Source organism: Ambystoma mexicanum, chromosome 14 (assembly GCF_040938575.1).
Source record: "Ambystoma mexicanum isolate Mex_15411 chromosome 14, UKY_AmexF1_1, whole genome shotgun sequence".
Lineage (NCBI taxonomy): Eukaryota > Metazoa > Chordata > Amphibia > Caudata > Ambystomatidae > Ambystoma > Ambystoma mexicanum.
The window spans coordinates 325,540,899-325,554,212 of record NC_090940.1 but is presented as its reverse complement, the minus strand read 5'-3'; the positions used below and the strand labels follow the sequence as shown (position 1 = coordinate 325,554,212).

The following is a 13,314-nucleotide window of genomic DNA, read 5'->3' as shown; positions in this document are numbered from 1 at the left end:
AGTGGTAGTTTCGCCAACACTTGTACAAAGCCTAAACTGGTGGACAAGAGAAAATCTGTCCAAGGGGAAACCCTTTTACGATCCCGAGATACAGGCGGTAGTCACAACCGATGCATGCCTGACAGAGTGGGGAGCTCACCATCTCCACCACACACCTCAGGGTCTCTGGTCTCACTCCGTGGCCAAGAATCACATCAACTTGCTAGCGCTTCTGGCAGTATTCAGAGCGCTTCAAGCGTTCGAGCCCTACCTGCTAAATCTGTCAGTGCAAATCCGGACAGACAGCACTACAGCCATGTTTTACCTGAACAAGCAAGGAGGGACTCGTTCGCCAAATCTGTCCAAGCTTGCCCAGAAAATTTGGAAATGGGCACTCAGATGGACCATCTTCCTGTCATCGCAACATGTTCCAGGGGATCTCAATTCTCTAGCGGATGCTCTAAGCAGAGACCCCCTCCCAGAAGAACACGAATGGTGTCTACACAAAGAAGTCATAGAAGATATCTTCTCTCAGTGGGGCTTCCCCACTGTAAACCTATTTGCCACAAGTGAAAACAGACAATGCCCAGGATTTGCATCCAGGTTCCCCCAACCAGACTCCCAGGGGAACGCCCTGTGGATGAACTGGTCAGGAATGTTTGCGTACGCTTTTCCACCAACTCCTCTCGTCAGGAAGGTGGTCAACAAGATGAACAGAGAGTCGATGACGCTCGTCCTGGTTGCTCACATGTGGGCGAGACAACCATGATTCCCACACTTACGCAGATTAGCTGTGTGCGAACCGATCAAACTTCCGGCCTGGTACAACCTACTGTCCCAACACCAAGGTCAAACAGTGCATCCTCAACCCAACTCAATGAACCTAGCAGCATGGCTCCTGAGGTCATAGAGTTCAGACATCTCAATTTACCACAGAGGTATATGGACATCCTAAAAGAATCTAGGAAGTCAAACACGAGGCACTGCTACTTTGACAAATGGAAGAGATTCGTTATCTGGTGCCAGAATAAACAAGTCAACCCAGTTGATTGCACTCCTTCCACTATTGTTACATACATGCTCCACCTGCTGGATGCAGGACTGGTTTTTAACTCACTGAAGGTACACCTGGCAGCTCTGTCGGCATACACCACTTCCCATAACAAGGTGTCGTGGTGGAACGTACCAGTAGTTAAATCCTTCATGGAAGGAGTAAAGAGACTTCACCCTCCTATTTCAAACCCACCACCAGGATGGGACCTTAACGTGGTGCTATCTAAGCTCATGGGCCCCCCATTCGAGCCCATGCACAAAAGCAGTCTCAAACACCTGACTTTAACGGCCTTCTTAGTAGCAATTACATCTATAAGAAGAGTCAGTGAAATTCAGGCTCTGTCAGTGCAAGATCCCTTCTTTACTGTCCATAAAGATAAACTGGTTTTACGCACACACCCTAGGTTCTCACCTAAGTTTATTTCTAAATTCCACGTGAACCAGTCCATCGAGCTTCCGGCTTTCTTCCAAGACCCACAGAGCTCGGCTGAGGTGAAACTACACACCCTAGATGTGCGTAGGGCGGTCCTCTACTATGTAAACAAGACCAGACCGCTAAGGAAAACAGACCAACTGTCTCCGTAGCTACAGGCAGAGAAGGGGATCGCGTCTCTAAAGGTGCCATCTCTAAGTGGATTATTAACTGTATCCAGCTGTGTTACTCCCTTTCTGAAAAAACACTGCCTTTCACGCCAAGAGCCCACTCTACAAGAGGCATTGGGGCCACTCTGGCTTTCATTGCAAATGTCCCCCTTGACACCATTTGCAAAGCAGCTACTTGGAGCTCTATTCACACTTTTACTCAGCACTACTGCACCCATTCCAAGACAGATACCCAAGTGGGACAAGCAGTTCTAAGACATTTATTTGCTCATTACCCTTCTCACATCCCACCTCCTTCTAACACTGCTCGCTAATCTATGCGTCCCATGCAGGAATCTATGTGATCTAAGCAGATTCCACAAGCCTCAGAAGGGATACATTACTCACCGTAATCGTATTTCTGATGCTTGTATCTGCTTAGATTCACTTGCGACCCACCCTTCCTCCCCTCTGAGAGAAGGCGCATGGATGCTTGTAGTCTTATGTTATCTATCTTCTATCTGCTTGGATCATCTGTACTCACGCTACTCCTCATGCTTCCTCATGTCAGAAAAAATACAATCTGAGGGTCCTAGACGCGCGAGGGATCATGGGTACAGTGGACGTCACACTAGGGGATAGTATTACTGGCACGCCCTGTGTCGACGCCCATTTTCGATTTTCGAAAAACAAACTGTAATACTCCGCAGCTTCCACTAGATGTCGGCCTATGCACAGCATGTGAATCTAAGCAGATACAAGCATCAGAAATACGATTACGGTGAGTAATGTATCCCATTTCTCCCCCCCCCCTTCTGTGTTGTCGTGCTTTTCCTAATGGGATTCTCTGATGTACTATAGTCTTGCTGTTGGTTTTGTTGGTTTTCTTTCTGCCCGAATTAAAAAGAGAAACCCAGGCAAGCATTATGAGCATAGGGCATGGTTTGAGTAAGAGGGATACTAATGAACAGCATGCTAGTGCAAGGGATGGGACAGGAATTGGTACCCTCTTCACTGATCCAGTATTTAGCGTTAGGGCTGATTCTTGATTCCACCCTACCCTCCCAGCCTCCTTTGTAGAGGGGTTCTCCAGGTTTCTGGCATTTTCACACATGTAACATGAAAATTCACTCAAAAGAAATAGTGTGCATGGGAAGGGGGCTCCAGAAAACGCTTCCCTTATAGGGTGTGTTAGGAATTCTTGCAATAGTCCTTCCACTAGAAGACACTCTCCACTCTTGCCAGATCTTCGTGGCAGTCCAGCTGGTCATGGAGATGCATTTGGCAACAGGATGCAGCTTTGCATATAACCCGTAGTGTATAAGGACGACGCATACCATTCTCAGATGACCGTTTTGGATACTCCAGAGTGCCCAATTTAAGATGGCCGGCCAGCGCTCATGTATCGATGTTATCGATGTTATGTGTCTGACACACTTCTGGTCTTTCCCATTCTTTCCCAAAGTCAAAGTAGAACCGCAAGCCGCTTGTAAATGTCTCGCAATCTACTCATGGATCGCGAGATGAAATGCAGACCTAGCCACCACATTGTAGATAATTAGCATTTTCTTTTCTTTTGTGGCCATATGAATCTTGGTGTTCTCTAGAGCAAGAAACCTCTTTTTTGGCAGCTTTCCTAACCTCTCTTATTGTCTCATCGTAAACAGCTCCTGAGCTGTGTTATCTGGTTACCTATAGGGCACATTATATAGGTCTCTCCTACCTGGGAAATAGAGCTAATTCCTTACCCTGGTCGTTATATTATAGGGGGGAACTCTCACTTCATGTGGTTTTGGCATTTCTCCTGATTCCTGAGAAACTCCCGTCTGAAGTACCTTTGTTGTAACAGGATGCCATCTGGTTTAAGTACAGCCTTGCTGGCCGGTCTTCCTATGTACTTTGAGTCGCAGACCTGGAAGTATGGGTGGCGGCTGTGATTCCTTACCCTACAAGACTTGTTGAGAGGCGGCCCTTTTTTATGTCGAAGACCATGTGCCTGGAAAAATGTCTGTCAAAGCTTCAAGGTAGGGTTCAAGGGGGGCAGGGCAGCACATTAGTGTAGTCATACAAGAATCATGTTGTCCTAGTCATGAGGATCGTTGATGGATTCTCCCACACGACTACAGAAGGTGGTCAGTGTGGTCTCTTCTCTGCCAGTGGTACGCCCCTTAAAGATGATTTGCAATGTTAAACAATGCTTAAATATTGTGTCTTGTATCTTCTACTTTGCAGGTATTTACTTATATCAAATATACAGGTGGGCACTCCGCAGGCCAGTACGTTTGATAAGCCTTGTATTTTTGGGTTGCAAGTTTCATAGGATTCCTGAATCCTAGTAGGTTGAGTACATAGGTCAAGGCTTTCTACGGCTGATGTTATGAGGACTTTTTGGGAACTTGCAGGCTTCCTCCAATATGGCCAGGCAATGGGTAAGCTTCTCCAGCAGTGCCTCACTCCCCCTTTTGAGTACAGGAAGAGAGCCTGATGTGCTTTCCGCAGGTGACCCACCTCCCTGCTATAGGTTCCTGATCCCGGAGTGCTGTCTGGTCGACCCTTTCTATGGCAAGCTCCCTGATTCTTGGCAAGATTGCATCACCTCCTACTGTGGTAGCACACAGTCCCCAGACAATGGGGCAGCAGGAGCAAGGGGTGTTTTTTTTCAGATTCAGGAATATCTCCATATGGACTCTTCCGCTCTCTTTTCCCTATGATATCAGTCCCTCCCCAAATCTGTAGTGTTTTATTATTTTTGTATAATATCCGTAGACTTTCGTTCGGTCCAAAGCCGTTTTCCCTGTTTGCTGTGGACAAGTAATGTCGTATATGAACCGGACTGCGCATGTGCTCCAGAACTGCTGACTGAGACTTTTCACTGTCTCTGGTGATGGGCACAAGGCCGTTGGATTAATGCCAGTTGATGGCTCCCGTGCAGGCCGGATTGATCAATGGGTCATTCAGCAGGATCATGAGCTGTAATGGGGTGGATGCCCTACGCCCCTCGTCTGAGATGGTGAGACCGAAATGCATTAGCTATACATCATTGTTTCTACTCATAATGAAGTAGGTCTAACCTTTTTTTATGAAGGCTCCCTTTGTATAATGTAGGAGACAGAAAGAGTATCTCAGAAGGCCCAATCCAAAAAAACTTGTAGAAGTTAAAGGGTGGTTTTCTATCTATTTGTGTTGTAAACAACTTTTTTTTTTACCATCCCTGAAAATGAGACGAGAGTCTGATTACTCGGACAGTACCTTCTGCTCCCTCTATTAAGTACCACCCTCTGCCGATCTTGCTTCTTAAGGGATTCTTGGCCACCTCCTCTGCTCTCCAGCCCAATAGGATATCCACCCCATTTCTCCCTTTCTCTCCAATGGTCCACCTTTTCCCCCTGATGACACCTTTCATTTTCTCCCTCCTCTAGCACTCTTCCACAACTCTGTGATTGTGCCCTTCTCCTACTCCAACCTCCTCCACTCTCCAATGATTCTCCTCATGAGGACCCCTCTACAGACTCAAGTCTCATTCACACTCTCCCTCCAATCTCCAGCTCTCTCCTCCTGCTCTCCTCTCAGTATTCCTTTCTTGCCACTCTTCACCAAACTCCTTCCTTTACCCCCTTTTCGAACATGCACATTTCCAGGCTGAGCTGGTTGCATTATATAGCAGTGTCTTTGCTTCTCCTGGGGAGGGACTTATTGTAATTCAGAGCACCTAAGTACTCATGGTTGTGCTTGCCTATGATTGGTTCATAGATTAGGGGACACGTGGTTTGTATGGGGGCTGGGGTTACAAGATGGCCTGCCGCTAACTTGCATCTCGAAAGGACTAACGGCATGGGGTTAGAGCCTGCATTCCACGATTTCCAACCGTCTAAGGAGAACAATCCATGCTCTAATAATAATGAGTACCTCAGGGAGTGACATGGCATTGGCTACACTCTGGGCTCCATCTTCTGATGGAGCCCAACTTTTCTGCCAAGCCTGGTGCCTAGTGTGTTGCCGCTGCCACTTGGGCTGCCATTTTCCACTGCCTGCCTCTGCAATCCCTGTGCACTGCTCAGTTATCTGTATTGAATGCTTCAGCGCCGACTACGCACCCAGCCCCTTAGTCAATCTTTCAACCCAAGTCTCACCCCTTCCTGCATGCGTCACCGGCTCCATTAAACGCAGGCGATGCCACTGCAGCCCATCTCTCCTCTCACTGTTATTAGCACTGGATTAACTTGGCAGACGCAGCCTATCCTAGGGGTACTCATAGGGTTATAGCTGTCCACCTCGGGCTGCACCAGGGCTTAATGGCCCTGAGACTACGTTAACTTGGGATTCCTGGCCATTACAACCCAGTGTAGCCTGCGAGGAAGGACTGTAAATCTAAACGCTGCTGTAATTTGTTATATGCAGAGAAATCCCAGTTACATAGCATATAACGTCTGGCAGAGAATACTTCATGTTTTGTAACTTTAGCCCATACATAATAGTCCCTTAGAGAATGTGCAGTTTCTTATACATGGAAATGTACATGTTTTGATATACAGAAAGTAAGGTAGAATTAAATTAAACAATACAATTCCAAAGTGAACATGGCGATACATTTCGGGTAATGAGCAAGTGTATATGGTATACCCCATGTTGGAAGATGAGTGTGATACGGCACTGCAGACCAAACCTAGTGCCATCGAGCTCGATTAACGCCATTACGATTGATTGGAAACCACATCAGGTCACAACAGATCCGCTATTCGTGCTGCTAATCAAGTTTAGGCTATTGTTGTGGGTTCTTTTATTGAAGCTGCCTTTTAACAGCAAGACAGGTAGGCCAGTTCATTTTTAAATAACATAATAAGATTTTCTTCATTCTTCAAAATTCATGTACCAATTTGATCTCACATCATGTTGTCAAATGGCTTGAGGCATGACACGTAATTATCTCTAACCTAAAAATATACTTAATTCTGCTTCTTTGCTCAGACCCTTGTCAATTGCTTTCATGTCATATATGTATCTCACCTCATGTCTTCTAATGCTGAATTCTCTTTCACCACATCTCAAAGTTCCTTCAAATGTGCTGATTCTAGCAAATCGTATCTTGTTCACATCTTCTCTTTTGTGTTCTGTCAGCCAAAGTTGTGCCAAAGGATAGTGTGGGTTATTAGTTCTTATGGCATAAAGGTATTCAGGAATACGCCATCGCAGCTCACGTTCGGTGCTTGCAACATACAACTTATTGCAAATACAAAGAATTCACAGAAATAACATACTTAGTTTTACAATGAATGAACCCATGAATGTTCCCTGTTTCGTTGGTGTAGGTTTGTATGCTGGTTATGTTATTTAAGACAAACTTGCACATAGTGCAAGTACTGCCTCTGTAGAAAACTATGTTTTTTTTTCCCGCCTAGTGTCAGCCCCCTTAAACAGGTATAGTGCTTGTATAACTAATATTTTTCAGGCTAATACGTTATATGCTTTAAGTATTAAAAATTGAGTGAACTATATATTTTTTTCTATTGATGCATTGATTTCATTACATCCAAGTATTTTATTATTTTTAAAAAGGTAAGTAAACCAGTTTTCTTTTACATATGAAACCATGAGATTGTTTGCAAAAGTCATATGCAGATTCTGATTGGAAAGATAACCGGCTACATTCTTTTCTTATAGGATATGGCTAAGCCCCCTATATCCACGACTTCCAAATGGATCTCCTGAGTCTGCTGGTGAATCGGTTACACATTTTCGATCTGACCTCATTGCCTACTTGGCGTCTTACCGATCTCCTACGCTCAAAGAATGGATAGAACTTCTCAAAGAGCATGATTTCTCAGAAACCAGGTATGTAGCACTGCCTGTATCAAACAAATATTTATTATCGTTCTTTTTGACTATTATTAAACATTTATTTTCCCCACAAACCCTTTCGGTCATTTTAAAATCAATGCTCATCAATTACTTTAGCATCCAGAAGGTGCATCCAAAGGAATGATATTGCTTAAAATCTGGGCAATTACTTCTGGAATTGTACTCAGTTCTGAGAATCCAAAGGGCTTGGCGCACCTCCCCATAATGTGTGTTGTGCTACCTGCTGGGTTCTGACTCAAGCTGCAGCTCCTTTCTGATGTGTTTCCGGACACTCCCCTGCCCCTCCTCATTACCACCATGGAAATAGAAGAGGGCTATTTTTCGTAAGGGTGTCCCTACGCTGTTTCCATGTTGGCCATGCATTTTTTCATAATCAAGAAAACTTGTTCATGCTCTGAGCACGTTTTGTTTGGCACATCTTCAACCTTCCCTCATTCTGAAGAAAACACCCGGGACATACAGGAACAGACTTCTTTGGGCATTAGTGGTACCCGAGACTTTGTTAAAAGTCCGGAGTGAACTTGGTCTCCAGGCCTTTAAAGTTTAGCAGAGCTAACTCTGGCCAGATTTAAAACTGAAAAGTTAACGTTGGTTCAATTATGCCCCACTTTTCTGAACTGTTTTTGAAGGCAGCCTTATTTTTGTAAAATGCCTTGTACTTGCATGGGCCTTTAGGAGTTTCTGTAGAAAATTCCAATTTTCCTTGATTTCAGCCACATTGAGATAATGGGTAACATCCATCCCCTTTGACCTGTACTTAAGTCAATTCACCCTTTAGAGACAGACTTTTCTTCCTCTCCTTGATGGGATCTGATGTTGCTATGATAAAAATATGCATAGTTAAAAGGAGTTTAATTAAAAACTATTGCTTTCAGGCATGCTGACTGGTAACACTAATGGGCATAAGTACAGTTCTTAGTCTTTTTTTGAACTGCTAGAGGAGGAACTTCTTGCCCCCCCCTCTCACTTGAAATATAAGTGGCCTCTCTACCTCCCAAAAAATAATGTAATACACTCAGTTACTGTATTTACAGTTGACATTTTTGACTACAAATTGTAATGGAAAATCAGTGAAAACTATGTTCTCAGTTCACTGCAGAAAATAGGAAATCCTGCCGTCTTTCCACTTTCTCCCCTTACTCAGTTATTAGAAATTGTAAACCTGTCTTTACGTGAAATATATCAGAGTGAAATAGCAATACACATTTATGCATGAAGGAGCATGTACACTTTGGAGAAGAAAGTGGGAATCCATAAACAGAATATGTAATGCATGTTTGGTAAAACACAATATTCTTCGCCATCTTGATGGAAGCCTGTAGCTTTGTAAAATATGCCTGTTTGGTAATATTGACTTCCCTCTCGGGTAATTGTATCCCATACATACTACAATTCAGATGTACTAAATACATCCCATTCTCCTCGGTAATCGAGCTATACAATGGTTCATCAGTCATCTGCTATCTGCCATGAATCCTGAAGGGTTCATGCCAAAGCCGGTGTGCCAGATCTGTGTTTCACCATCAACTGCCGAGTATAAACTATTGCTCTTATGCAAAATGAAACCCTCTTCAACTTGGGGTTAATGAGCCTCAGATTTCCTCACCATATACGAATTATCCCTCGTATCGTAAACCTTTGCATGGTACCCCAACACGCTTGACAATGCACGTTCATGTTGCTAAACCATAAATAGCAGCTGGCTTATAATTATGCAGTCTCACCGATAACTAGAGCTTGTACAAATGAGCGTTCTCGCCAACTGTTCATATGTTACAATGTCATCCTGTTTAAAACACTCCAAGTTTAAGGTCTGTTATGCCCCTGGGATCCACCGGACAACACCACAATAACGTGTTGCCTTTAATTCTTTTCAGGAGGTGGGGCGGGGGGGATTACATTTTGGTTACTCAGTGCAGAGATACACTCAGTGAGAGAGCCTTCTACAAATAATAGTTGAGGTTTGTGCCTGAATAACAAGTGGAGTTTTTTTCCAGGAAATTCCATGGTTTCTTTTAGGGCTGTGGTGCAAAGAACACTCCTTTTTCTTTGTCCCTGGTTTATTGACAAAACCATTCCTCTCAGTCTGGGAGGTTTTTAGTGCTCCCAAGTACTTCTCTTCTGGTTTCGAAATTTTATTTTGGCTGTCACCAAATTTGACTTGGCTCTGCAGTGATCCTCCTGAAGTTTTTGAATACCAGGTACCACATCCTGGGACCCCAGACTATGAAGGGTTTTTCAGCATAGTTGTGTACCCTGTTTTGACCCGGGTACACCTGTTCGTCTTTTCTCTGGGTGCCAATGTGCTTCCTTCTGGGCGCACCAGTGTGTTGACCCCACCTAGCCGTGCCTGAGTCTTGGGTGTTCAGTTTCTTGAGCTGTCTCTTCGCGTTTTATACCTTTAATAATTAACTAATGATGGGGTGACGTAGGACCTTGGGTCCCTTTTAGCTGGAAATATATTGGTGTGATGGCTGGTTAATGAGATCCCATTCGCTCTAGACAATGACATCAAGCAGTCAGCAGCAATGTAGTCTGAAACTTCGACCTAACTAAGGTACCCTCTTAGATTCAGGCATTCCTGTTGGACTGGCTGTCTGATTGCACCATTAACCTTTTGCTGTGCTCTGTAATACATTGTTGGGATGTACTGCCTATATTTGTAGGTTTTCCTGCCACAATGTGAACCTCTGGTATGTTTGGCCATATGTCTGTGGTCTGATTTAATGATCGTAAAGGTTTTAGGACTCTGTTGGGATCCCATTATTGTCCTCATCCTGGTCCGAGAGTCGGTGGAGTTATTTGGTTTTCACTACCGACATTTATAGGTTGGGGAATGTTAATGGTGGGCTGATATAGTGGATCTACTGGTTTCCCCCAGCCTTTAATGGTTTCCCCTACTTCCCGTTGTGGCTTTCACCTCCGATACTTCATCACATGCCCTAGCCTTAGTTCTTATGTCTTTGTTCTAGAATGTCCCGAGTCATATCAAGAGTCAGAATCTGGGAAAATGGTGCAAGCTGATCAGGAGTCTAGAAATTCAGGCTTGTTCTACTTGTATAATCCTGAGTTCCTTTCCATCCCCCATACCACTCACCGTGCAGCCATTCTTTTTGCGGCATGCCTTCCCCTTTCCCACCTGTCTCTTCCCCCACCCCTCCACTACTTATGCACAGCTCCATTCTGTCCCCACCCACTCAGGCCCCTCACTGCTTCCTCTAGCCTGCTGGGGTGGCAGTCATCAATAAAGACAAGGAAACTGCGCCCTTTTCTGCGTTGCCTGGTGGCCATTTTGTGTTCATTTTTTAAAATAATTTTTAAAGTTACTCTGGTTAGGCCTGTAGGCACAGACCAGAATCACTTTAAATAAATAAAAATATTAGAACCCTAGAGTAAACCCAGGTGTGCTGATAGCTAATGAATACTATAGGGAGGGTTTTTCCAGTAAGAACTCGCTAGCCTGAGCCAATGATTTCACTTTGCACGGGCCTTCCATGACTCAGGCTAATGGGACATTAATGGCCAAACTTGACTTCATAGCGTTGATTAACACTATCCTGCATCTTTTTCCACAGGGACAGTACCATATGCCTGTATTTCAAACCTAGCTGCTTGTTTCCCTAGGGATAGTGCAACAGGCAATGTGACGAATCATAGGCGTTCGTCCCTTCTCCCCACAACACAGTGGCACAAAACAGTAGCTAAATTCAACAAGCAGCTAGATTTGACATAGAGGCCACCAACAGTACTAGAAATACAAAATCGCCATTGCCTCCCTGGTTGTTGTAGCAGACTGGGGTCGAAGCCTGGCTGGAGCTTGGTCAACCAGGGTGAACAGACAAATAGGAGATGGAGGTGCTTAATGAGGCAGAGGCGTAGCCAGGATTGTCTAACAAGTGGGGCCTGCAGCTAAGCTAGCTTGTCCCACTGCAGTGCCATTAACATCTGTAAATGCCCACACAGCGCTGCTGAGTGGGCATTTACAGATTTCCGGTGGGCCTTGCTTGCTCAGGCCCTACCCTGCCTTTGCTGTGCCCTTTGCCAGTGCCCTTCACCAGCTGCCTGGGCAAGGCTGCCCTGGGAGGGAGTTGTTTGTGGTTTCCTGTGTGGGTCACATGACCCAACGTCTGCCTCCAGTCAGAAGTGAGTGGGCGGGGATTTGGGAGTGGAGCAGGGATGGACAGGGAGCGGGCTGAGGGGAGGCTGAAGCAGTAATGGGCCTTGTGGAGGGCAAGAAAGATGGTGCTGGACACGCTGTTTGTTCCCCTGGGTTGAGGTTTCACCTGCTAGTTCGAGTCCAGCCGATGAATGGATAGAGCGCGTTTGCCAGCGGAGCCGATGGCTTTTGTGTGGGTTACATGACTCAACGCCTACCTCCAATCAGGGGTAGGTGGATGGGGGGGCATGGGGCAGGGATGGACAGGGAGCAGGCTGAGTGGGGGGGGGCTGTGAAGCCCCGATGGGCCTGGTGGAGGGCAGGAAAGGGGGCGCTAGTAGCACACTTTGATCAACTGGGTCGAGGCCTGTGAAGCATATGACAACTGGGTGAATTTATGAGTAGGAGTAGTGATTGGAGAGCTAGAGGGTGGAATAGTGTTGGAGGGCAAAGTAGAGTGAAGGAGAGAGTGGTAGAGTGGAGGAGGGAAGGTAACATCAAAAAGTGGAGGCAATAACTGGGAGAAGTGAAACATTGGAGGGACTCGAGGATTGGTGGGTGAAGGAAGACATTAAGAGTAGAATAGGAAAGGTATGCGTGGACGCGAATAAACAAGCCTGAATCCAACTGAGCAAGTGCAAGGCACTTTCCTAATTCCTTAAGCAAACTAACAACTGGATAGAGTAGGGGATGAATGGAAAGTCCCAGAGGAAGTTTAGAGAACCAGCATCATCTTAGGGAGTCATCCGTTGCCTAAGGCAGAAACAGGCAGTAGGAGTTGCTGGCAATAAAATAGGGTTACAGAAGCCCGGGTTAAGGAAGAAAACCCACGGGGGAGAGAGGGATGGGCCTAGGGCTCACAACATTTTAATAAAAACCCAGAGCTGGAATCTAAATTAAGATTAAGGCCTGAATAAAAGCAACCAGTCTTATTTGAATACCTTTTTGAAATGTATTTCTTTTTATACTATATGATAATGTAAGGAGACGAGCAACACCTCAACTGCGCGCTAACATCGCCATTCTTCTAAGGTTGTATTCACCTTTGCCTGCAACAGAGCAGTACAAAAACCCATCAGTAAAGCAACACATGTAAAAAAGCATTTGCCTACTCCAGTGGAAGGGAGGGCAAAAGGTGAGGAGAATTAACTCTGCTATATATGATTTGCTGTGGGACATTGTTTTTTACTTGCAAGAAATTTAATGCAAAAAAAATGTTGCCCCCTAATTTCAAAAAAGTGGCAATTTTTAAATTAATTTCGCTTTCAGATAATGGATTCACTGTTTGATGCAGCTACGAAGCTTGCATTACCAAAATGTCATCTCTCTTTTTCTAGAGTATACCTCGTCGGATCTACTCCAGGAAGATATCAAGGGGCAGAGAAAGAGAAATGGGGACACTTCCGACTGCGGAAGGTAATAAGCTGCTATCTCCTAGCTTGGGAATGATTTAGCATATTGGGTTCATCTGTGGGGTCAGCGAGGATGTTCTATGACCGAAGCGAGACCCTCTGAGATGGTCAAAGACAGTGATGATGAGGTGTAATGTATCATACCCTCAGTAGAGTAATGGAGGAGGATTAACACTGCAATACTTGGTAATGTTGGACGTTCTTGGCTCGTGTGATAACGTTTATTGCAATTGTTTCAATTCTTTAAAACAATGTTTAAAACTGTTACAACTATTG

The 13,314-nt window shown here is 45.0% G+C and overlaps 1 protein-coding gene across 2 annotated transcripts in view; it reads left to right on the top strand.

Moving 5' to 3' along the window:
- Window positions 1–13,314, top strand: part of TDP1 (tyrosyl-DNA phosphodiesterase 1) — a 1,670,976-nt gene that overhangs the window by 544,588 nt on the left and 1,113,074 nt on the right. For both annotated transcript variants that reach the window (XM_069637461.1, XM_069637460.1), the window contains exons 8-9: window positions 7,273–7,443; window positions 12,964–13,042. In XM_069637461.1, coding sequence (XP_069493562.1) covers window positions 7,273–7,443; window positions 12,964–13,042 — 250 coding nt within the window. The remainder of the gene's footprint in view (window positions 1–7,272; window positions 7,444–12,963; window positions 13,043–13,314) is intronic.